This window comes from Balaenoptera musculus, chromosome 8 (genome assembly GCF_009873245.2).
Source record: "Balaenoptera musculus isolate JJ_BM4_2016_0621 chromosome 8, mBalMus1.pri.v3, whole genome shotgun sequence".
Taxonomy (NCBI): domain Eukaryota; kingdom Metazoa; phylum Chordata; class Mammalia; order Artiodactyla; family Balaenopteridae; genus Balaenoptera; species Balaenoptera musculus.
Window position 1 is genome coordinate 107,954,599 of NC_045792.1, and position 21,759 is coordinate 107,976,357.

The following is a 21,759-nucleotide window of genomic DNA, read 5'->3' on the forward strand; positions in this document are numbered from 1 at the left end:
GGAACTTGTGGCCAGAGTCTGAAGCCCGGTCCTTATCTAGAAGTCCAGACTGTGGGTGTGGGCAGGGCTGTCCTGCCGTGAGAAGCTCGGGCAGCAGCTCAGAGCGGCTGTGTTCTCAGCGCAGCCAGTATGACCGTGTATAACGACAGCCCCAGGCCCATCTTGATCCAGACATTATAAACAGAGACAGTGCCTTTTCTGGACCAGGCGGGATTCTCCTTGTTTCATAAGTGTTTACTTTCACCCCCTCAGGGAATCGGGGGGAGCAGTGCAGGGGCTGCTCTCACACTGCCGGACACACGCTGTTTATCCACCAGCGTTTCTGGGAGGCACTTTGGCCATAAAAATGTTCATCTTTTTTTTTTTTTTTAACCACGGGTACAGTTTTCACATTTTATCGTCCTTACATTTATCTATTTATTTATTTATTTTTTAAGATGAAGGATGTTCTTTTTTTTTTTTTTTTTCTTTGACTGTTTTGGGTCTTTGTTGCTGCACGTGGGCTTTCTCTAGTTGCAGCGAGCGGGGACTGTTTTTTGTTGCGGTGTGGTGGCTTCTCTTGTTGCGGAGCACGGGGTCTAGGCACGTGGGCTTCAGTAGTTGTGGCGCACGGGCTCAGTAGTTGTGGCGCACGGGCTTAGTTGCTCTGTGGCATGTGGGATCTTCCCGGACCAGGGCTTGAACCCGTGTCCCCTGCATTGGCAGGCGGATTCTCAACCACTGCGCCACCAGCAAAGTCCCTGTCCTTATTTAAATTTCACCATTAGGTATACTTAGAACATAAGTATATACCAGCCTTATGTCCAGATTTTCAAAATGTGAAGATAAATGGACAGCTAGCTGTAAAGATGTGATGTATTAGACGTTGTAGAAGATATTAAACAAGTAGAGGGTCTAGTGGGTGGTAAACTTCTGTGTGCCCTTGCACGGTCAGCGGCCAGGCAGACCTGTGAATTGCCAGGCTGCGGTTGGAGGAGACACCGTCCAGGACTGAACTGAAGTCCTGGGTTGCTGACAGAGTCTTCCCAGACTTCAGGCCTTAGACAGATTCAGGAGTCTTTGTCAGGACACAAAGGCAGCTTCACTATACAGGTTACAATGCCGTCACGTATGACTGTACGATGTTCATACGTTTTGATCAGGTATCTTCACCTCAAGGGCTCTGTTCTAAAGAGATATCAGAACCTAAAACAGGACGACACAAACATGGAGGAAAGACAAACCGAGTTAGTTTAACAGCGTGACCATCCGACCCAACGGCGTTTCAGACTCACGGCCGCAGAGCAGGGCCAGGCATCGGAGGCAGACCACTCAGATCATGGGGCGCACGGGGGGAGAGCCATGTCAGGGGACCAGAAATGACACCAAGAGGGGAAGCAGAGGGATCGTGTGGTTTATCTCTCTTCCCTAAAACATCAGGAGCAAATAGCAAGTGTTACCAGGTAGTGACATTTGTGTCAAATGCAGAGTGGGGGAAGGGTGTGTGAGACAGAGCAGATCCTCTGTTACAGAATTTTTCAAAGTTAATTTTTAAAGTTAGATACATTCGTGAGTAACTATGTTCATTATAAAGAAAAGTTTAAAACCTCAAGGTACGTTATCTGTCCAGTAAAGGGTGGGTAAAAGAGAAGGTCCCGGCGCCAGGTCAGATTACGTTTTTGAATAACTGCCATCGCCGACGCCGTGGTTAAAATGCGCACGGTGAGAAAATAGATACAAGACCAGGGTGGCGCTTGTCCTGTTTGTTGGATGTGTCTATGTTCTTCTTACATGGATTAAAAAACCCACAAACCCACAAATCAAGACACGAGCATGTTAATAGTAGTTATCTCTGTGTTTCCAACTGTGGCACCTTTTCCTGGTTCTTTGTCGTGTTTTCCAAGTATTCTGCGTTTAGTGCCTGTTTCACCGTCACAGTCTTTGTGTTCAGCAGTGCCTCTGTCTGCACTGTGTCCCTCCCAAAGTGGCCTTTTTCCAGTCGTCCTGCCTTTGCAGCCTGGACAGAAGAACGAGAGTCATTCCTGTTCTGGAGTTTTCCAGCAGGCGCCCTGGTGAGGCCCTTTAGGGCCTGAGTGCCGGGCAGAGGCCCCATCACCCAGCAAGCAGCGCCCCCTGCCTCCCCCCTCGGGGGTGCTCTGCCTGCAGGCTGGGCTGACCAGTGGGTGTTCATTTTCAGGCGGCTGATGTGCCCTTGGGCCCAGCATGTGGTCTGGGGAGGTCTCCCGTGGGGCCGTGGATTCCCTTTCTGTCTGGCTTCGTCTGCGTTCACGAGGGGTGGGGGGGTGGGGAGGGAGAGGGGGAGGATCTTCCCAGGAAACTGAACTTGGCCCAGGGAGCAGTGCTCCCTTTTGCTCTTGGGTTCAGACTGGTCCACAGCCTCCTTCCCGCGACTGCCCTGTATGGACACGGGAGGACCAGCGAGTGTCCTGATTTGCCACCTCCAGGCTGGGGAGGCCACACACAGCAGCCTGGTCGCCCTCACGCCCCCCAGAACCACAGCCCCGAGGCCCGCCGGGTGTTAGTACCAGATCCCGCCTGCGCGAGCCCGGGTCCCCGAGGCAGGCCCGTGAGAACAGCACCTCACGCTCTGGGCCAGGCGCTGTCGTTGTCCTAGACGAGGGGCCGAGGTGGGGCGGCAGCGGAGGCGGGGGGTGCGGGTCCAGCCCCAGGGGTCGTCGCCCTTGGACGCCGGCTCGTGAGGCCGTGGCTTCTGAGCTTGCGGTTAGGGCTTCGTAACTAGACCCTGGGCAACTCCAAAATCTGGTCACAGTCAACTTGAAGGAGTGCTTGACCAGGTTAACAAACAAGTACCTGAATCGTCCCTGGACCGAGACAATTCCATCCACCGAGTACCCGCCCCTACCGTGTCCGCAGGCGACCTGAGCGTCTCGGCCGAGCGCCTGAGTGAGAAGCGGTCCCCCAGCGACTTCGCCCTCTGGAAGGCCTCCAAGCCCGGGGAGCCATCCTGGCCGTGCCCCTGGGGAAAGGTGAGCACCCGGGATGGGGCGCCCGGGCCTGGGGCCGTCACCTCCCTCCCTTCCTGGGACTTGCGTCTTCCCCTCCATGGCTGGGGTGGGGGCACTGGACCGCCTCGGAGGCCCCTCCGTCCCGACAGTCTCTGACCCGGGGTACTAGGGGACGGATCCGCCCTCCGACATCCCCTGTGACAACAGTCCTGGTGGCCCAGAGCCGCAGGAAGGGGTGTCGGGAGCGGGGGATTCCTCGGCCTTCGCGAAGCTTGTTGTGAACTTTACAGCCTGGGGCCCCATTCGTCTGCCCGTGTGCGGGACTTGACCCTTGTTCCCGTAGAGCTCAGGGGTTCTGAGGGTCGTGGACAGGGGAGCGAGTCCCGGCCCGTCGCAGGGGGCGGTCAGGGTGCTCACCGCGTTTGGGTCCCTAGGGGCGTCCAGGGTGGCACATCGAGTGCTCGGCCATGGCGGGAACCCTCCTCGGAGCCTCAGTGGACCTTCACGGAGGGGGCTTCGACCTCCGCTTCCCCCACCACGACAACGAGCTGGCGCAGTCGGAGGTAGGGGCCGAGGTCGCCGTCCTGGGCACGCGGGGGGCGGCGAGGTGCTCCCCAGCAGAGCCTGGCCTCCACGTCAGGGGCTCCGAACTGCATTATTTAGTCCGGCTCGCGTGTGAGCAGCCTGGCCCTTGGCAGCACAGGCCTGGATTCGCACCGGGCGGCACTCCTTCTGCACGTCAGGCGCCCAGAAAGCGGCCGGCACCCTCTGTCCGGCCCGCAGCGGCGCCCTGACCCCCGCTCCCGCCCTGTCCGCTCAGGCCTACTTTGAAAACGACTGCTGGGTCAGGTACTTCCTGCACACGGGCCACCTGACCATCGCCGGCTGCAAGATGTCCAAGTCGCTGAAGAACTTCATCACCATTAAAGACGCGCTGAAGAAGCACTCAGGTACAGGGGCCCGGCTGCTTCCGTCGTCGGAGCGTGGGGCGGAGCTGCGCTGGAGGCTAAGGAGCCCCGCCTCTCTCCCCAGCCCGGCAGCTGCGCCTGGCCTTCCTCATGCACTCGTGGAAGGACGCGCTGGACTACTCGGCCAACACCATGGAGTCGGCGCTGCAGTGCGAGAAGCTCCTGAACGTGGGTCCCGCCTCCCCGCGGCAGCTCTGGCCCAGCACCGGGGGAGGGGGTGCCCGCTGCCCGCGTCCCCCGGGGAGAACGGGGCGCGGCCAGGGCCACTAAGCTCCGGGGGGGAGGCCGGCTCCGCGCCACCTTCCCGAGGCACCTCATGTCACGTGTGGCGCCTTTCGTTCAGCCCCACCCGCCGGCTGCACCTCAGGGGCCCCGAAGGCTGAGACCGGACCCGCTTGTCTCGCAGGAAAACCTTTCCCTTCCCTTCCTACACCTGTGTGACATTCAGGTCGCACCTGCAGTGGAGGCACGTCGGTAGAACAGCTCTTTCCCAGGTTTCTCTGGGATGGAAAGGTCTGAATGCTCTTAAACGGAATTTTCATATTTTAGGAGTTTTTCTTAAACGTGAAGGACCTCCTCCGAGCCCCCGTCGAGGTAGCCGGTCAGTTTGAGAAATGGGAAGACAAGGAAATGGAGCTGAACGAGAGGTGAGGCGGCGCCTTCTCTCTGGGGCCCACGGCCGGTCCCCGCAGCACGCCCGCCAGCGGGGAGGCCGGTGGCGCCGTCCCTCCCGTTCGTGCAGAGCCACGCTCAGAACGGGCCGCTCCGGGGAGGTCGTCCGTCTGACGCCCCCCGCCTTCCTCTTCCGCTTCCCGTTCAGCTTTTATGACAAGAAGGCCGCGGTTCACGAGGCGCTCTGTGACAACGTCGACACACGCACCGTGCTGGAGGAGATGCGGGCTCTGGTCGGCCAGTGCAACCTCTACATGGCAGCGCGGAAGGCCGCGAGGAGGAGGCCCAACCGCGCCCTGCTGGAGAGCATCGCCCGGTACCTCACGCACATGCTGCAGGTGAGCCCCCCCGCGACGGTGCCAGGGCGGGCCCGCGGGTCCTGGGAGCCGCGCCCCCCTGCGACGGTGCCAGGGCAGGCCCGCGGGTCCTGGGAGCTGCGCCCCCCTGCGACGGTGCCAGGGCGGGCCCGCGGGTCCTGGGAGCCGCGCCGCGCTGTCCTCAGGCCCTGCCGCGCCTGTGCCCGAGACAGCAAGCCCCCCACCCCTGCCCTCGCTCCGAGCAATTTCGCCTCTTTGCCTCAGCTTTTCCCCTCCCGTCTGGAGGTTTGAAAAGCACAAGGGCTTTTTCCCACAAGTGGCCCTAACACGTTGTTCACCACGCCCGCCTTGTACTGACAAGTCCCGGGTCCTCTGCAGGGGGCGCCGTGGTCCAGCGGCTCAGGCTGGGAAGGGGCCGGAGGGGCAGCGGGAGCCAGGCCTCGTCCCGGGGCAGGTGGGAGGGCGGGCACCCAGGCCTAGGTTTCTGTCTCTCCCCACCCGGCAAGGCCGTCGGCACTTCCGCCCGCCCCTCCCGGGTGCAGCGGCGTGCTTTGAGGACCGGTCCCTGCCTGCCATCTCTGAGGACCTCTTGTCCTGCATGCTTGTTTCTTCTCTAGATCTTCGGGGTCATAGAGGAGGAAAGCTCCCTGGGTTTCCCCATCGGAGGACCTGGAACCAGCCTCAATGTGAGTAAAGCACACCTGGGCCCAGACAAGCTCCCTGCTGGCCGCCCCGCCAATTTGGTGTTCCCTCCTGGGGCGTCTGAGACCAGCACTAGGTCCCGCCTGCCCTGGGCCCTCCAGCCTGAGCCCCACCTGGCCGAGTCTCAGCCTGGCTGGGGAGTTGGGCACAGTCTGCCCCTGTCTTCGCCACCAGCTGTGTTGTCTTTGTGAGCTCGGTCCCAGGAAGACCAGGCTGCACGGGACGGTCCTCAGCCCCCAGGCAGCTGAGCCATGGCCACGGGGCAACACCACGGCCATGAGCATCACTATGGCCGCAGGGTGTCAGGAGTCCCGCGCCCGTGTTTCCCGGCATGCGTGCACCTGTAGGCAGACAACATGTGGAACCGTCTGTCCAGTGAGTCTGTGCAAGTGAGAAAACTCGCCGGTGGTTGTCAGGGTCTCCTTCGTACTTGGCATCCGGGCAGACACGTGGTTTCTGCTGCGGGAGGACCATCACGTATGACAAGCACACACTCAGGTTCATCTGAGACGCGCCCGCCCTCCTCCCCTGGTCGGGAACACTCTTTAAGTATTTGGTTAGAAGGCACGTGTAAATGCTTACACATAACGGGTCAAGTCCAAAGTAAAAAGGCAAAACCTTTCAAAAGTCCTGTTACCCAGTGAGGGACGGCGTGAGGCGCCCTCTCCTGCGGACGGAGTTTAGGGGTGTTTCCCCGGGAGCCGACTTGCACCCCAGAAAACAGAACGCCAGGCCCTGTCCCCGGGCCCCTTGTCAGCCTTGGAAGTGGCTGTTGCTGTGGTGCTTGGTGCTTTTTAGGAAGGAAACCCACGTGGTTGCTTTGTTTTCTCGTGTAAGCAATAGTAGACGTTTATTTTCTTTAAGGAAAAACACACACACACTAGAAACACCTCGGTTAAAGAAAGTCTGCCTTTGAGCTTTAAAAAAACGCGTCCAACTTTGGATGCCTGGTGTTTCTGGCTCCCGAGCCGCCTCAGCACACCCTTTGAAGTCAGCTGCCTGGAATAAGCGGCCCCGAGAAGCGTGGTGGGTGCCGGCTGGGCCGAAGGACGGGCCCGAGGTCACGCCTTTGAAAGTTCACGGACTTAACTTCCAGACCTGCATTGTTTTAGGAGCAGGTCTTGAACCACCTAGTACTGAGCGGTCCACAGCATGTGCTCGGGTAGTGTAGTCAGCTGGGGCCACTGCGGGTTGCCGGCCTGAGGCCCTCCTCCAGGCCGACCTCAGGCACGCTGGCCAGCTCCCCTCAGCAAGGCTCCCCTGCGGCCATGTGCGTGTGCGGGCGGGCGCGTGGGGTGAAGAGTAGACACCCTGGAAGTCTGCCCCCCCCCCCACCCCCGGCAGTAGGCGTGTCCTCAGCCCACGCGCAAGATTGGGACTGAAGTGGCTTAGGTCGCGCTGAGGGCTTGGCGGCCTCACCAGCCTTTGCATTTAATCATTGGGATTTTGGTTACTGAGCTGCCAAATGACTTAATTAAGAGGCATAGAGACCTCGCTCAAAAGTCTAGCAAGGTCTAGATGGTAGATATAACAAAAAAGGTTTTCCATAAAGTTGTTATTTCTCTGGTTTGGATTCGCCCTCTGGGGTTTTCCTTTTCCAGTGGGCTTTGCGTCCCGTGGCCGCCTCTGTGTCACCGCGGGTGGGTCAGTGTTGCGCAGACGTGAGGGTGCATGTGGACAGCAGACAGTTGATGGTACACGGGCGTGTGTGTGGCCTCAGGTCGGACCTGAGCACGGCCGGGTTCTGTGGTGCCGGCCCCAGTGGGAGGGAGGCCCCAGCCCAGGAAAACGGCCTCAGCCTCAGAAAACCATCCTTCCTGGGAACGCCCAGTGTCGCCTTAGGGACGGGCTTTTAACAGCCATGCGTCTGCCTGAGACAAGGGGGCTCCTGTGAGCCACTGGGCGGGGCCGCCCACAGGACTCAGGCCGCTGGGGGGAAGGGGACCCTCTTACTGTGCTGTCCGCGCCGCCACGCGGGGCGCCCCCGTGTCCGTGAGCCAACGGTCGGGGATGGGCACGTGCAGCCTGGACGCGGGTCACAACGCGGTGTCCGCCAGCCACACGTCCCTTGGCAGCCCTGCCCTGCGGCGCACGTACTGGGCTCTGTCCTTCATAAACACGAGGGCGGCTGGTCTCTCAGTGACCCAAAATGTTCCCTGACCCAAAATGTTCCCTCCGCAGCTGGAGCCCACAGTCATGCCGTACCTGCAGGTGTTGTCGGAGTTCCGGGAAGGAGTGCGGAGGGTCGCCCGTGAGCACGGAGGTGAGGCCGTCACGCGCTCCGTGGCCTGGGCACGCCTGGCCGGTCCTCTGCTGCAGGCTGTCCTGGGTGTTGTAGGGGGTGAGCGGCATCCCTGGCCTCTGCTCACTAGATCCAGGGACCCCCCCCCCCCCGGCCCCGATCAAGTCCTGGTAGCCACACAGACGTCTAGACGCCAAGTGTGCCTACGGGCAGGGCAGCTGGGCGGAGCCTGGGGACACTGTGAGGGGCCAGCGTTTCCTCACCTCTTTTGTTTGTGGGGACTCGGTTCTGCTCTCTGGGGTGTCCGCAGGGTGAGGGCTGGATGTGTCCTTGTCCCTGCCCCGCAGAGGCTCCGTGGTGACCGCACAGCCTCTGCTGGGGACGGTTCTAGGTTCTGCTCGGGGCCTCGCCAGTGGCCCTGGGGACTTGAGATGAGCTGGGATCAAACGTGTTGTCTTTGGGGCGAGTTTTGAGCAGTTGTTAAGTGGGTGGCATCAGGCAGGCAGTCTGCTTCTTACTCTGGTGGTCTGGACTCACAAATGACCACCCCGGCTAAAACTGACCTTGCAAGGTGCCGGGCCCGGTCCAGCTGCTGTCCTCACGTTGCTTCTTTAATCCTCGTGATTCAACAGAGGTGGGCAGCGGAGCCCCTGGAGGGTAGAGGCCTTGCCTGGGATCACACGGGGGTCGGGGCAGACCCCCACTGTCGTCGCCTGGTGTGCTGTGCCCCAGTCCCCTGTGTGATGAGAAGTCACACCTGGAGCTCATCCGGGCGGGGCGTCCCAAGGGTGGAGCGGGCAGAGGCCAGACAGGCGGTCAGGGAGCCTCCAGGGGAGCTGCACCTCAGGGAGGAGTGAGCAGGCCCGGGGCCGGGGCGGGAGCGGGCCTGGGGATGGGGTGGCAGCTGGCCAGGGCCGGGGGATGGGGTGGGAGCGGGCCTGGGGATGGGGTGGCAGCTGGCCGGGGCCGGGGGGACGGGGTGGGAGCGGGCCTGGGGATGGGGTGGCAGCTGGCCGGGGCCGGGGGACGGGGTGGGAGTGGGCCTGGGGATGGGGTGGCAGCTGGCCAGGGCCGGGGGACGGGGTGGGAGCGGGCCTGGGGATGGGGTGGCAGCTGGCCGGGGCCGGGGGACGGGGTGGGAGCGGGCCCGGGCCAGGGATGGGGTGGGAGCAGGCCTGGGCCAGGGATGGGGTGGCAGCTGGCCGGGGCCGGGGACGGGGTGGGAGCAGGCAGAGGGCCGGGGAAGGGAGGTGGGAACAGGCCTGGGCTGGGGACGGGGTGGGAGCGGGCCCGGGCCTGTCCCAGGGCCAGCAGAGCAGGAGGGCTCTACCGACAGAGAAGAGAAGCAGTTTCTCCTTTAGTGCCCACAGTCCATTTGGCCAGAGAGCTCAGGCCTGGCCAGCAGGGACGTGGAATGTGGGTGTGTGACCAGGAGAGACTTGGGAAACTGGGAAGAAGTTAGAAGGGCCGGGATGGGCACACGGTCAGAATGGGAGACCGGCGCGGGGGCAGGAGCCTCTCTGCCACTGGAGAGATGGTAGCCATTTCCTGTCACCGTTTTTTTATTGTGGTTAAATACACACAATATAGGAGTTACCACCTCAACCATTTCTAAGTGTAAAGTTCAGTGGCCTTAAGTAATTCACATTGTTGTGAACCATCACCCCCATCCATTTCTAGAACTTTCCATCTTCCCAAAGAACTGTCCCCGTTAAACGCTCACTCCCCTCCCCTCCCCCAGCCCCTCATCCCCACCGTCTACTTTCTGTCTCTGTGGATGTGACTCCTCCAGGGGCCTCATGTGAGTGGAATCAGACAGCCTTTGTCCTTCTACGTCTGGCTTATTTCACTGAGTGTAACGTTCTCAAGGTTCATCCACGTTGTAGCTTGGGTCAGGATTCCCTTCCTTTTTTTTTTTTTTAATTTATTTATTTTATTTTTGGCTGCACTGGGTCTTCTTTGCTGCACGCGGGCTTTTCTCTAGTTGCGGCTAGCAGGGGCTCCTCTTCGTTGCGGTGCGCGGGCTTCTCATTTCAGTGGCTTCTCTTGTTGTGGAGCACGGGCTCTAGGCGCGCGGGCTTCAGTAGTTGTGGCACACGGGCTAAGTAGTTCTGGCTCGCGGGCTCTAGAGCGCAGGCTCAGTAGTTGTGGCGCACGGGCGTAGTTGCTCCTCAGCATGTGGGATCTTCCCAGACCAGGGCTCGAACCTGTGTCCCCTGCATTGGCAGGCGGATTCTTAACCACTGCGCCCTTCCAGGGAAGCCCCTCCCTTCCTTTTTAAGGCTGAGTAACATTCCATTGTGTGGATGGACCACATTTTGCTCATCCGTTCATCTGTGGATGGATCCCGTCTCCTTTTACAGCATCTCCGAGCCTGTGTCTCTTCTGAGAGCGCCCGACAAGGCCTCCCTGCTCACTGCCCGTCTGTTTTCCACTCCCGTGCCACAGCCCCGCCCCGCAGTAGCCAGCCCTGACGGATGCAGGCTGCCCCGCGCTGAGCCCTGTGGCCCTGTGAACAGTACACGAGGGGAAGGGTGCGGGCCGCAGTTGCAGGGCACGGGGAGGTGCTGGCAGGGCGTCCGGCAGGTGGCCACACAGAGACCCGCTCCTTCCCTTCTAGCCTGGAGTCAGAGCCCCTTGGCGTCTGCAGGGCTGTGAGGTCCCCGGGGCTAGCACGCTTTGCCAGGTGCCCTGGGAAGGTCGCCCCCGTGGCCCACGTCCAGGGAAGCCTGTTTTCCTTTGCTGGGCTCCGTCGTGGTGGTGCAGCTGCTTCCTTCCAGAAGGGGCCCTGCCAGCCGCCAGCCGCCCCGTCTCTGTGCGCCCACCACTGGGAGCCGGTCCACCCAGATCCGCCCATCGCCACTGCTGTCCCAGTGCCTCTTCTCCACGGGGCAGCCTCCGCTCCTGTCTGGGCCTCGCACGAGGTTCCATCCCAGCCCCAGACTCAGGAACCACAACTTCAGACCCGGATTTGCACAGCATTGGGAAGACCCCAAAAGCCTTGGCTTCACTCCTGCTGGTATGGCAGGTGGGCGCGGTGGGGGACAGCGTCTTCTGTCTCCATGTACGGGCTTCTCCCCCCACCCCACCCCGGAGGCGAGCCCCCCGTCTGTGCTCTTCTTTTAAGGTCGCGTTAGCTGTTCTGAGACCTTTGTGCCATATGTTCAAGAGTTGGTTTATTGAATTCCTGGAAAATATCCAACTGGGATTTTCCCTTTAAATAAAAATAACTTATTGAAGTGAAATTCACGTAACGTAAACCTGGCCATTTTAAAGTGAATCATTCAGTGGCGCTCAGTGCCTTTCCAGTGTTGTGCAGCTACCATCTCCTTCTGGTCCCAACATGTTTCCACCCGCCAAGGTCACGCCCCCTCCCCCAGCCCCTGGCAACCACCAACCTGCGTTCTGTCTCTGGATTGACCTGTTCTGGGCATTTCACATAAATGGAGTCACACAGTGTGTGACCTCTTTTCTCCGGCTTCTCAGCAGAATGTTTTCGAGGTTGTCCACACTGTAGCATGTGGCGGTGCTTCATTTTTTTTAGGGCAGAATAATCACCAGATACGTATACCGCTTCCCTTTATCCATTCAGCCGTTGACGGGTGTTTGGACTGTTTGCACCTTTGGTGAACAGTGCTGCTGTGAACATGCATGTGTAAGCATCAGGTTGGGTCCCTGTTTCAGTTGTTTTGGGTACACACTTAGGAGAGGAATTGTGGGACGGTAATTCTGTGTTTAACTTTTTCAAGACCCACCAAAGTGTTTTGCATGGTGGCTGAACCATTATGTATTCCCACCAGCGGTGCGCAAGGGTTCCAATTTCTCCACATCCTTGTCAGCCCCTTTTATTTTCTGTTTATTATTGTTCACAGCCATCCTGGTGGGTGTGCGGGGGTGTCTCATTGTGGCTTTGATTTGCATTCCCTGATGAGTAGTGACAAGCAGCTGCTTGGCCGTCTGAACGTCTCCTTTGGAGAGTTGTCTATTCAGGCCCTTTGCTCGTTTTTTTTTTTTTTAATAATTTTTTAAATAATCTACTTATTTTTATTTATTTATTTTTGGCTGCGTTTTTTGGGTATTTGTTGCTGCGCACAGGCTTTCTCTATTTGCGGCGAGCGGGGGCTACTCTTCATTGTGGTGCCCGGGCTTCTCATTGTGGTGGCTTCTCTTGTTGCGGAGCACGGGCTCTAGGTGTGCGGGCTTCAGTAGCTGTGGCGCGCGGGCTTAGTTGCTCTGCGTCATGTGGGATCTTCCCAGACCAGGGCTCGAACCCGTGTCCCCTGCATTGGCAGGCGGATTCTCAACCACTGCACCACCAGGGAAGTCCCCCTTTGCTCATTTTTATTTGGGTCATTTGTCTTATTGAGGTGTAGGAGCTCTTTCTTTATTGTGGGCACTAGACCCTTTTCAGAAACGTAAGTCGGGAGAGGGTGGAGGAGGAAGCCAGCTCCTAAAGTAAGAAAAAGGTTTGGAAAGAAAGCCTGGGGGGGAGTTTGAGCTCCGTGGACCGGAGCAGGTCTCAGATGGAGGTGAGGGTCGCTGTCTCAGCCTCGTGGAGGCCACCGAGAGGATGGCACCTGAGGGGCCCCAGGGAGGGGTGTCCCTCCCCTGGGGGTATGGCGGGGAGGCGGGGTTGGGCCTGAGGGTGTGGAGGGGAGTTGGTGGCAAGGATGGCAGGGCCAGCCTGCTTCCCTTCCCGTTACGGTGAGCAAGCGTCCGTTGGGCACTCACCTGGGCCGGTGCCCTGGGGTCTCCTCAGGGCTCTGGGGGGACCCGTCTGAGCGAGGGGCCCCGAGGGGCAGAATGAGGGGAGGGACCAAATATAAAGGGCCTCGTCCCACCAGACCTGCTGCGGGGCTGGAACGGGGCTTTTCCTTGACCGGCGTTGGGAAGCGGGAGACCGTGCGGCCGGCTGCACGTGTGGCCGGGGCTCGGGCATCCCCTGAGATGTGCGGGTCATCGTGCATTCATTCATTCACCCGCGAGTGGCCTTGTGGGGCACCGGCACAGTGCTCGGGAGCACACGGGGTTCTGGGGACACAGTGGAGACAGGACAGGTGAGTGAGTGACCACGTGGGCCGTGGTCAGTGCTGCGGGGAGGGACAGGGCAGGGCAGGAGGGGTCGGCTTTGCCGGCACCAGCAGGAGTTCCCACTGGCCCAGTTCTTAGCCCAAAGCTGAATCTGCTTCACCCTGAGGTCAGGGTCTCAGAGCTGGAATGTCTGGGTGAGCCTCTCCTGACGTCTGCACGAACGTGTTTAGTTGGGGGTGAGCCCATATGGGCTCTTCAAGCCCAAGTTCAAACGGGCTGGCCTCTCCCTGGCCTGGCTGGGCATCAGGCACCCTGGGCGCTGCCCGTGATGGCCGTTACAGGACTATCCCAGGGTCCCCCGAGCTCCTGGGCCTTCACCGGCCCTAACCAGGTGGTGCAGAGGTTAACACTGTCCAGACTTGAAGGCCTGTCAGGCCCAGAGGCCACGCCAGCCGTCTGCTCAGCTCTGCCCCCTCTGGCTGCTTCGTGTGTGCCGCCTCTCCTGGAACAGGCGCTTCAAAGCCAGTGGGCCGGCCAGGCGCCCCGGGCCGCTGCCCGTTCAAGCCCAGCTCCGCGTGGCCACTTCCCTCGGCTGGGGCGAGGCTGGCCAGGAGCGCCAGTGCCCAAGGCAGAGTGTCGCCGAGGTGGGGCGCGGGTCCCTCCCCCAGGCCTTTGGCCCCTTCCGATCCCTTGCTGGGCTGGGGCCCTGGACGGTGGGACGCGGCCGCCTCTCTCAGGATCGCCTCGCCAGGGCCACGGGGGCTCGGCGCTCCCAGGCGCCTTCCCGAGTGACCGGGGAGCTCATTTCTGTGCAGCAGAATCCTAGTGCCCCTGGGCCTGCCGCCCGCAGGGCTTTCCCCAGTCCGTGCGCCTCTGCGGTCAGTGCCCGCCTCTGAGCAGGGCCCTGAGCCGGTGCACAGGCCACGGGTCCAGGGGCTGCTCTGGGCTCACCAGTGGCCGCGACGTCCGTGTCTCGGCTTCTCCTGCGTCCGTGGCCAGTGGAGCAGCCCGGCCCCTCCAGAGGCGCAGGGGGGCGCTCTTCCGTGGGGCCCGGGCGTTCCCGGGCCCGGTGGACTGAACCGCTTCCTCTGTCCACAGTCCCCGAGGTCCTGCAGCTCAGCGATGCCTTGCGGGACGACGTCCTGCCTGAGCTGGGAGTGCGGTTTGAAGACCATGAAGGTGGGTCCTCTGGACGTGACACCGGGTCGGGGGAGGGACACAGGGTGGAGATTGCTTTTGAGAGGAAGAACTCCGGGACGGGTCCGAAGACGCTTCGTCTTTTACGTGGTGAACCCCCCGTGATGCGTGGTCCCGGGGGACCTGTAGTTGTACCTTCTTGGGCGTCACTGCCAGCACCTCCTCTCCTGTGGCCTGACTGCCCGGCGCCCCCGTTTCTGCGGGGCCACTGGCCGCCTTTCCTCATGGCCTGGCACTTGGGAGGCAGCCTGTGTCGTGTGGATTGTCAGCAAGTTTCACAGCTTGTGTTTCGACTTGGTGGCAGTTTGGGCTGCACGGAAAATTATTGGATTTTAAACACTCAGACGAATGTCTTATGACTCCCGGGTGCTCGCTCTTGAGCAGCAAGGCCGCCCCACAGCACAATTAACATTTGACCTGTGCGAGCAGGAAGGAGACCCCGGCTTCTCTCGGGGGCCCTGGGGGCGGGAGTGGTGTGGGCAGCGCTGGGCTCGGCCTCGTCTCACGGCTGTTGGCCTTTCAGGACTGCCCACTGTGGTCAAGTTGGTGGACAGAGATACCTTACTGAGAGAGAGAGAAGAGAAGAGAAGGGTGAGTAAAACCGCAATGACCTGAGCTGGGTGTTTTGTTTGTTTTTTGTTTTAAGTTCTTCTTCTTATTATTATAATAATTATTTTTTATTGGCTGCGTTTGGTCTTCGTTGCTGCGCGCGGGCTTTTCTCTAGTTGAGGCGAGCGGGGGCTGCTCTTCGTTGCGGTGCGCAGGCTTCTTATTGCGGTGGCTTCTCTTGTTGCGGAGCATGGGCTCTAGATGCGCGGGCTTCAGTAGTTGTGGCTCGCGGGCTGTAAGCACGCAGGCTCAGTAGTTGTGGAGTGCGGGCTCTAGGCACGTGGGCTTCAGTAGCTGTGGCACATGGGCTTAGTTGCTCCGCGGCATGTGGGATCTTCCCAGACCGGGGCTCGAACCCATGTCCCCTGCGTTGGCAGGCGGATTCTTAACCACTGCGCCACCAGGGAAGTCCCTGAGCTGGGTGTTTATTGAAAATGTAAATATCACTGGAGTTTATATACTTCACCTTTAGGAGTTAGTGGTTTATACTCTTATTAAAAAATGCCAGTGTTTATAAACGTCAGAAGGAAAAACTAGATAGGTAACTACTTGGCAGTTTTCTAACAACAACAACAAAATCCAGCTTCTGATGAAGGACCCAGAGTACAAGGGAAGACTTGTCACCTCTGGTAAACTGCGAAGCTGACAGGTGTGGTCATACCTCGCTCTCACCTGAAGTGGTGTCTCCCTGTCCCTGGGGTTGAATGTGTCACAGTCACACCTCCACCCACCCCCGCCCCCAGCACCGTCCTTCTCACGCCTCAGACGTTACTACACGTCCGTGAGCAGGGCTGAGCCGGGGGCTCCGTGAAGTGGGACAGTCCCTGCTCTCGGGGACCTCGGCGTCCCATAGAAAGAGAGAAGCAGGAACAGACACAGTACCTGTCAGAAGTGCTGGGTGCAGGTCACTGGGTGCGGGGCCCGAGGGGCCTTAAGAAGAGACCCTGGGGAGAGGAGTTTGGGAGACTGGGAAGGGGCCTCGACAGGTGTCCAGAAGGAGAACTGACGGGTGGGTGGGTGGTCAGGGAGAAGAGTGGCGAGGCTGGCCCTGGGCTGCGCTGGGCGCCGGGGACGCTGGTGTGGACGCCAGGAGGGGCCGAGCATGAGAATTGAGGAGCCCGGGTGCCGGGGAAGGTCTGGCCGGAGTCCGGCTGGTGCGAGGTTCCAGGAGCTGGGCTTTGACCCTCGTCCAGGCGTTCTTTGGCCCCTCCCCGCCTTTTCCATCCTGTTCGGTCACCCCCGCTGGTGTCACGTCCCCTGGGTCGGGTTCTCCCCATCCTTGGACACCGCAGCGCGTGGGCCGCCCCGGCCCTGCCCCGGAGGTGACGTGGGGCTCACTCCCGCCCTCCCCCAAGGCGGCCCGGGGCGTAAAGGCAGGGCAGTGAACTCAGATCGGGCACCTCTGCCCATGTCTTCACTGGCCGCAAGGCCTTCGCGGGAGGGATTTGCCGTACACCTTCCCTCCGGTAGCGCGAGTTTCCAGCCAAGGGAATCCCGCCCCAGCCCCCGTGTGTGGAGGCACCTGGGACCACGGCCTCGTAGGCTGTCTTCAGCTCCCCCAGCGGGATAAGCACCTCCGGTCTCTAAGAGGAAGAGCAAAAGCCCTCGGCACCCGTCTTCCCACTTCCTGAGCTCTGTGCCGGGTCCCTCTTCCTCCGTCCACCCTCAGCCCCTCCTGCTCTGCTCGGGTTCTCCGGTGACAAGGCGCATCCTGGGGTGGCCCCGCCCTTGACCCCTGCTCTCTGGGACCCTCCCTCCGCTTCCCCCACTGCACTGCCCGCACTTCCCGCCTCTCTGGCGTCCCCCCACCCAGGTGACCTCACCCCGTCCCAGGGCCCCTCTGCCACCTGTGTGCCTGTGACCCCCGAGTTCTCTCTGGCCCAGACTCCTGTGTCCAGCCGCCTACCTGAGGGCTCCGCTTGGCCAGGAAGCACCCAAAACCCAGACATCCAAGAGGGAACGCGTGACCTTCATTCCCCAGACCCGTTCCTCCCTCCTATCTGGGGCACATGCTGTCCACATGGTGGCCCGAGCCCAGACCTCCCGAGGCAGCCTCGGACCCCTCCTCACGGGCACCCAGCCCAGCCCCCAGGCCCTCCATCCCTCCCTCCCTGCCTCCTTCCTGGACGCTGCGTGCCTGGTGGGAGGTGGGCTCTGGCTCCCACCCGTCTCCTCCAGCCAGCCCCGCTCCCGCCCTCCCCAGGTGCCCGGGCCCCTCAGGGTTGGCCCTCGCCCTGCTGTCCCTGGTCCCCCACCCGACCGCAGCCCCCCACCTGCCGGGCAGTTCTCTGGTCCTTTCTTCATGTTGGTTGTGTTGCAGGTGACCTCACGCATGGTGTCCACTCACGCCCCACGTCCAGAGCAGGGCTGGGTCAGAGCCCAGCTCACGGGGATGGGCGGGGGGATGGCAGGGGGCTTGTCCTGTCCCCCTCCCACCCAAGAGGGGCCTGGGCAGCTCCAGCTCATGGGGCGTTTGCTGTCCCCCAGGCTGAAGAAGAAAAGAGGAGGAAGAAAGAGGAGGCCGCCAGGAAGAGACAAGAGCAGGAAGTAACGTCTGCTCGGGGGCGGGCTCCTGGCGGAAACGCACTTTGACCCCATGCCCTGCCCCCTGTGCCTCCTTGGGACCCAGCCGGGCGCCCCCTCTGCCTCCGTCCCCAGCGGTGCCCCCTCACCACCTCACACAGTGCCCCAGGGAGGCCGGGAGCCCTGAGCAGGGACAGACGTGGCCGCGAGCTCCAGGACGGCTCCTGTGGCCTTGATCCTGCTGTGCTGCGTGCACGGCCGTCCCCCTGTTCCTGCAGAAAACACCTGGCTCCCTCCTTTCACTTCCCTCTGCCCAGCTGTCGCTCCCTGAACCTGGGGGCTGGGGTGGGAGCCGACACGGGGTTGCGGGCGTGGGGCCCCTCGTGGGCTCGGAGCAGTGACCCCACGTCTGTGTTCCAGGCGGCAAGGCTGGCCAAGATGAAGGTTCCGCCCAGCGAGATGTTCTTGTCAGAAAGCGACAAGTATTCCAAGTTTGATGAAAACGTAAGAAATCCTGTCTTTCTTTTCAGAACGTTGTTAGACCATTAAATTGGGATGAGAGGGGTTTTCAAACTTGGCTGGGAAGATTCTCTGTCCAGGGTGCTGTTTGCAGGAAGGCAGGCTTGTGTGGGGCTGTTTCAGGTCCAGCACGTGTAGCCCAGTGCCCGGGGCCACCCCTCCCTCACCACGGCCCAGCGGCTCTGGGGCCGGACGTCGTGGCTTGGGCCAGTTGATGGATTTGCAGGGACTCACCCCACAGACAGTCCAGAAGGGCCATGGCACAGATGTGCCCATTGCTCGAGGGGCTCTTCAGCGTGGCTACTCACGGCCGCTTGGCCTCGAGACCCTCAGGCCTCCCTCACTGGTCTTGTACCTATTTGCTCGTATCAGAACCATGTCGACCCTGGTGGGGAACGGTGCCCCTCACCCCTCAGGCAGGGGGGCATCCCAGGATGGTCGCTTCCCAGAGGCTAGGACGGGCACCTCGGATCGGTGCGCTGGGTCCAGAGCGTGGCGGGGAGTGGAGGCCGGGCAGGCGGACTGGCCCGGGCAGTGGGCTGGATGCCCGCGGTGACCGCCCGTGCCCTCGCCTTTCAGGGTCTGCCCACACACGACACAGCAGGCAAAGAGCTGAGCAAAGGGCAGGCCAAGAAGCTGAAGAAGCTCTTCGAGGCCCAGGAAAAGCTTCACAAGGAGTATCTGCAGTTGGTTCAGAACGGAAGCGTCCCGTGAAGGCGGGGCCGAGGCTCTACACCACACCGGGGGCACCAGCTCCCCCCGCCCCGGGCACTCTGCCCCCCGCTCTGGGCGTGTTTACAGTGCTCCTCGGGGCCTACGTTAAGGATTCTGTCCGGAGAGGTCTGGGCCACCTTCGGCTCTGAAACATCAGTAATAAAATCTTCCAAACGCGAGGCCGGGCTCTGTCTGCCGTCACCCTGCACGGTCAGCGCTCGTGGGGGCCCGGCCGGGCTGCTTGCTCAGCAGGTCACGACACGGGAGCTCAGGCCACTGAGCGGCTTCAGCTGAGGACTGTCCCCCCCCCGACCCTGCCCCCGTGCAGATGGCTATCGGCTAATCTCTGGTGTGTAGGCGCATTCGGAGGCATTTGAGTAGGAAAAAGACAGGCTCAAACTGGCAGAGCCCGCTGGCGCCGCACACAAAGGCTGCTCGGCCGGGCGCCCGGGTCCTGCTGGGTCAGCTCGGCGCCCTGTCTCCGCAGCGATTCCGCGGGCGGGCGGGCGGCAGGGCCTGCTCAGCACGGCTGGCGATGAGATGGGAGGAGGGGGGATGCCAGCAGCGCAGGGCAGCGATGTCCCCAGGTCCCAGCCAGGAGAGCGTGTCCTCACCACCCTGCTCTCGCATTCTTACTCCCGGGGCTGAGAATCCCCACCTGAGCTCCAGGCCTGGACGGAGCAGGGTGGCAGCGAGCCGGGACCGGCTCCACCTGCAGAAGCGCGGGGCCAGGTCAGATCCGCGAGAACCCGCCATGGAGCCCTCGGGGCCGGGCGGACGGGCTGGGAGATGCCATCCGGGTCTCGCTCGCGGCGATGGCGGGGCACAGCGGCCCAGCCGGGGCAGGGGGCTGGGGTCGGGGTTGGCACTGTCCAGTGGTGGCCGCGCTCGCCCTTCACCCCCGCGGCCTGCTCGTGGGAGCGTCACCCCCAGGGCAGGTGGGGAGCAGCCTGCTGGCCGGTACCGGCTGCTCCGGGGGGGCCCCCACCCACCAGCCACACGTGGAGCACGACAGCTGCGACCCCACGGGGACAGGCCCTGCATGTGTTCCACTTTTGAATCTTGTAAATGTTTTACATTAAAAAAATAAACCAGTAAGAAGAAAGGCCCCAAGACAAAGTGGAACAAACCCAGGGCAGGTATCTACCTAACAAGTCACCCCAGTACTTAGTGGCTGAAGTGACAATGACCTTATTATTGACCCTGGGGGTTCCGGGTTGACCGGCTCCTCTGGGTGGGTCTGAGTCAGGGCCCCCCACCGGGTGCGGTCAGAGGGCGGGGGGTCTGTGTGCTCGTGCCTGGGTCCTGGGTGGGGGATGCTGGGGTGTGGCCTCCAGGTCGGCGGCCTCTGCGGGTCCCAGGAGAGTTGGGCACCACGTGCCCTTTGGGATCTAACCTCAGAGGTCACGCGGACCCCCGCCATCCTCCCTGAGGGGAGGCCGCCCCAGGGCCCACCCGCAGACCCCTCCCTGTGACGGCATTGGCAGGGGGCTGGAAAGAGTGGCAGCTGTTTAGGGAAGCGCCACCTGCCACAAAACCGCAAATCAAACCGGTGAGAAAAGGGCCCCTTTGGTTGATTTGAGAACCTGCCACTTGGCTGCACATCGTTCGGGGGGTGTGTCCTGAGGCCAAAGCCGTGCAGAGAAGTCAAACTTGGTTCCACTGTTGTGTCGCTGGGCGTGGTCCGGTGTGGTCGTCACCCTCCGCGCTGCACGGGCAGCGGACACGTGCCTCGACATCAGCAGCCCCGCGTTCATCGTGAGGAAAAGCACCAGAGAATCACGTGCTGTTAAACGCGAACGGAGGAGACAACGGAGGAACTGACGCTTGACTTGTAAACAGTAGGTATGTCCCGGCCATGCAGGCTGAGAGGGGACCACCCCGGTGGCCACGAGCACCCCCAGGGCCAGCTTCCAGGCTCTGAGTGCCATCCCCTCTCCCGGGAGAAGCGGGCAACTCCAGGCCGAGGGCGAGCGCACGTGGAGGCCCAGGGCATCCCGCCACCCTGAGGGGAAGCATCCCAGACGGAGGGGTCGTGTCAGAAGGACACAGGACAGACCAGGAACATAAACAGCAGCCAGGAGAGTCTCCGGGGCATCGGGCAGAGGGTCACGTGCAGTGAGATTCCAGTGAGATGACTCGAGAGGACAGAACTAGAGAGAGCGGCGTAGCGGTGCTGGGGGCTGGGTGGGGGCTAACCAGGGACAGTCTGGACCCTTCACCCTTCGACTGCAGTGGGGGCTGAGGAATCTACGCCCGTGGCCACGTGACACCAGGGCTGGTGTCCCAGGGTTGATCTTAGGCAAGATGTAGCTGTCAGGAAACCATGTGAAGGGCACAGGGACCCCTCTGCCGCAGCTTCCTGGGAACCTCTCATGATTTCAAAGTGAAAAGCCTAAGGAGCTTCCCCCGGCTGAGTCTGGGACAACTGGAGCCCTGAAAAGAAGGGGTCATTGAAATCCAGGCATCCACACTTATTCTCAAAAGCAAAGAAGACCAAGACATAATAACTTGTCACCACTGGAGCTGACACCTGGTCCACAGACTTAGTTATTTATAAGTGGCAGGATTGGGACTTCCCTGGCGGTCCAGTGGTTAGGACTCCGTGCTGTCACTGCCATGGCCCTGGGTTCAATCCCTGGTCGGGGAACTAAGATCCCGCAAGCTGTGTGGCGTGGCCAGAAAAAAAGGTGGCAGGATTAAACATCTCCCACCCTCCGTGGAAACTGTATTTGAGAGCCACAAGTGGCCCCACTGAAAGGGGCAGCAGTGCCAGTGAGTAGAAGTGGGCAAAACAGGACAGCTAGGACGCCTCCGTTCTGGGGCCCCGCGTGCAGCCCCGACTCCAGCCAGGGCTGTCAGTGGACGCCGAGACCCCTGCTGAAAGTTGGGAGCTGACGCCAAAGCGTCCCCTCGCAGTGGCTTGTCGGTCACAGGGGACCGGGAAAGGTGCGCCTGTCACCTTACAACTCGGAGCCCTGCCCATCACCCCCTCCCCCCAGCACTCAGTCTCGGCATCCCCCGAGAGGGACATGTGGGCCTGAGGGGTGCCCTGCAGCGGGGAGCCTGGCCTCACCTGCACAGAGAAGTCTTTCCACTAAAAATACGGAGTAGGTACTGAACAAAGCTTTTAGACCCATGCTGCCCGGGACCTTGTTAAATCGCAGACCCTGACTCGGATCTGGGTGGGGCTGGAGATTCTGCGTTTCCTCCAGGCCCCGGGGTGATGCCCCTGCCACTGGTCGGGGGCCCCACCTGGAGGAGGAGGCCGTCCGTTTCACTTCCTGCTCACCGGCAGT

The 21,759-nt window shown here is 61.3% G+C and overlaps 1 protein-coding gene across 2 annotated transcripts in view; it reads left to right on the forward strand.

Moving 5' to 3' along the window:
• Positions 1-18,639, forward strand: part of CARS1 (cysteinyl-tRNA synthetase 1) — a 47,912-nt gene extending 29,273 nt beyond the window's left edge. For both annotated transcript variants that reach the window (XM_036861732.1, XM_036861731.1), the window contains 13 exons: positions 2,875-2,987; positions 3,401-3,529; positions 3,787-3,916; positions 3,999-4,102; positions 4,484-4,581; positions 4,755-4,944; positions 5,541-5,609; positions 7,807-7,888; positions 13,997-14,077; positions 14,619-14,686; positions 17,192-17,251; positions 17,648-17,731; positions 18,326-18,639. In XM_036861732.1, the coding sequence (XP_036717627.1) occupies positions 2,875-2,987; positions 3,401-3,529; positions 3,787-3,916; positions 3,999-4,102; positions 4,484-4,581; positions 4,755-4,944; positions 5,541-5,609; positions 7,807-7,888; positions 13,997-14,077; positions 14,619-14,686; positions 17,192-17,251; positions 17,648-17,731; positions 18,326-18,460 (1,343 nt within the window). In that variant the 3' untranslated portion in view covers positions 18,461-18,639. The remainder of the gene's footprint in view (positions 1-2,874; positions 2,988-3,400; positions 3,530-3,786; positions 3,917-3,998; positions 4,103-4,483; positions 4,582-4,754; positions 4,945-5,540; positions 5,610-7,806; positions 7,889-13,996; positions 14,078-14,618; positions 14,687-17,191; positions 17,252-17,647; positions 17,732-18,325) is intronic.
• Positions 18,640-21,759: the final 3,120 nt, after the last annotated feature.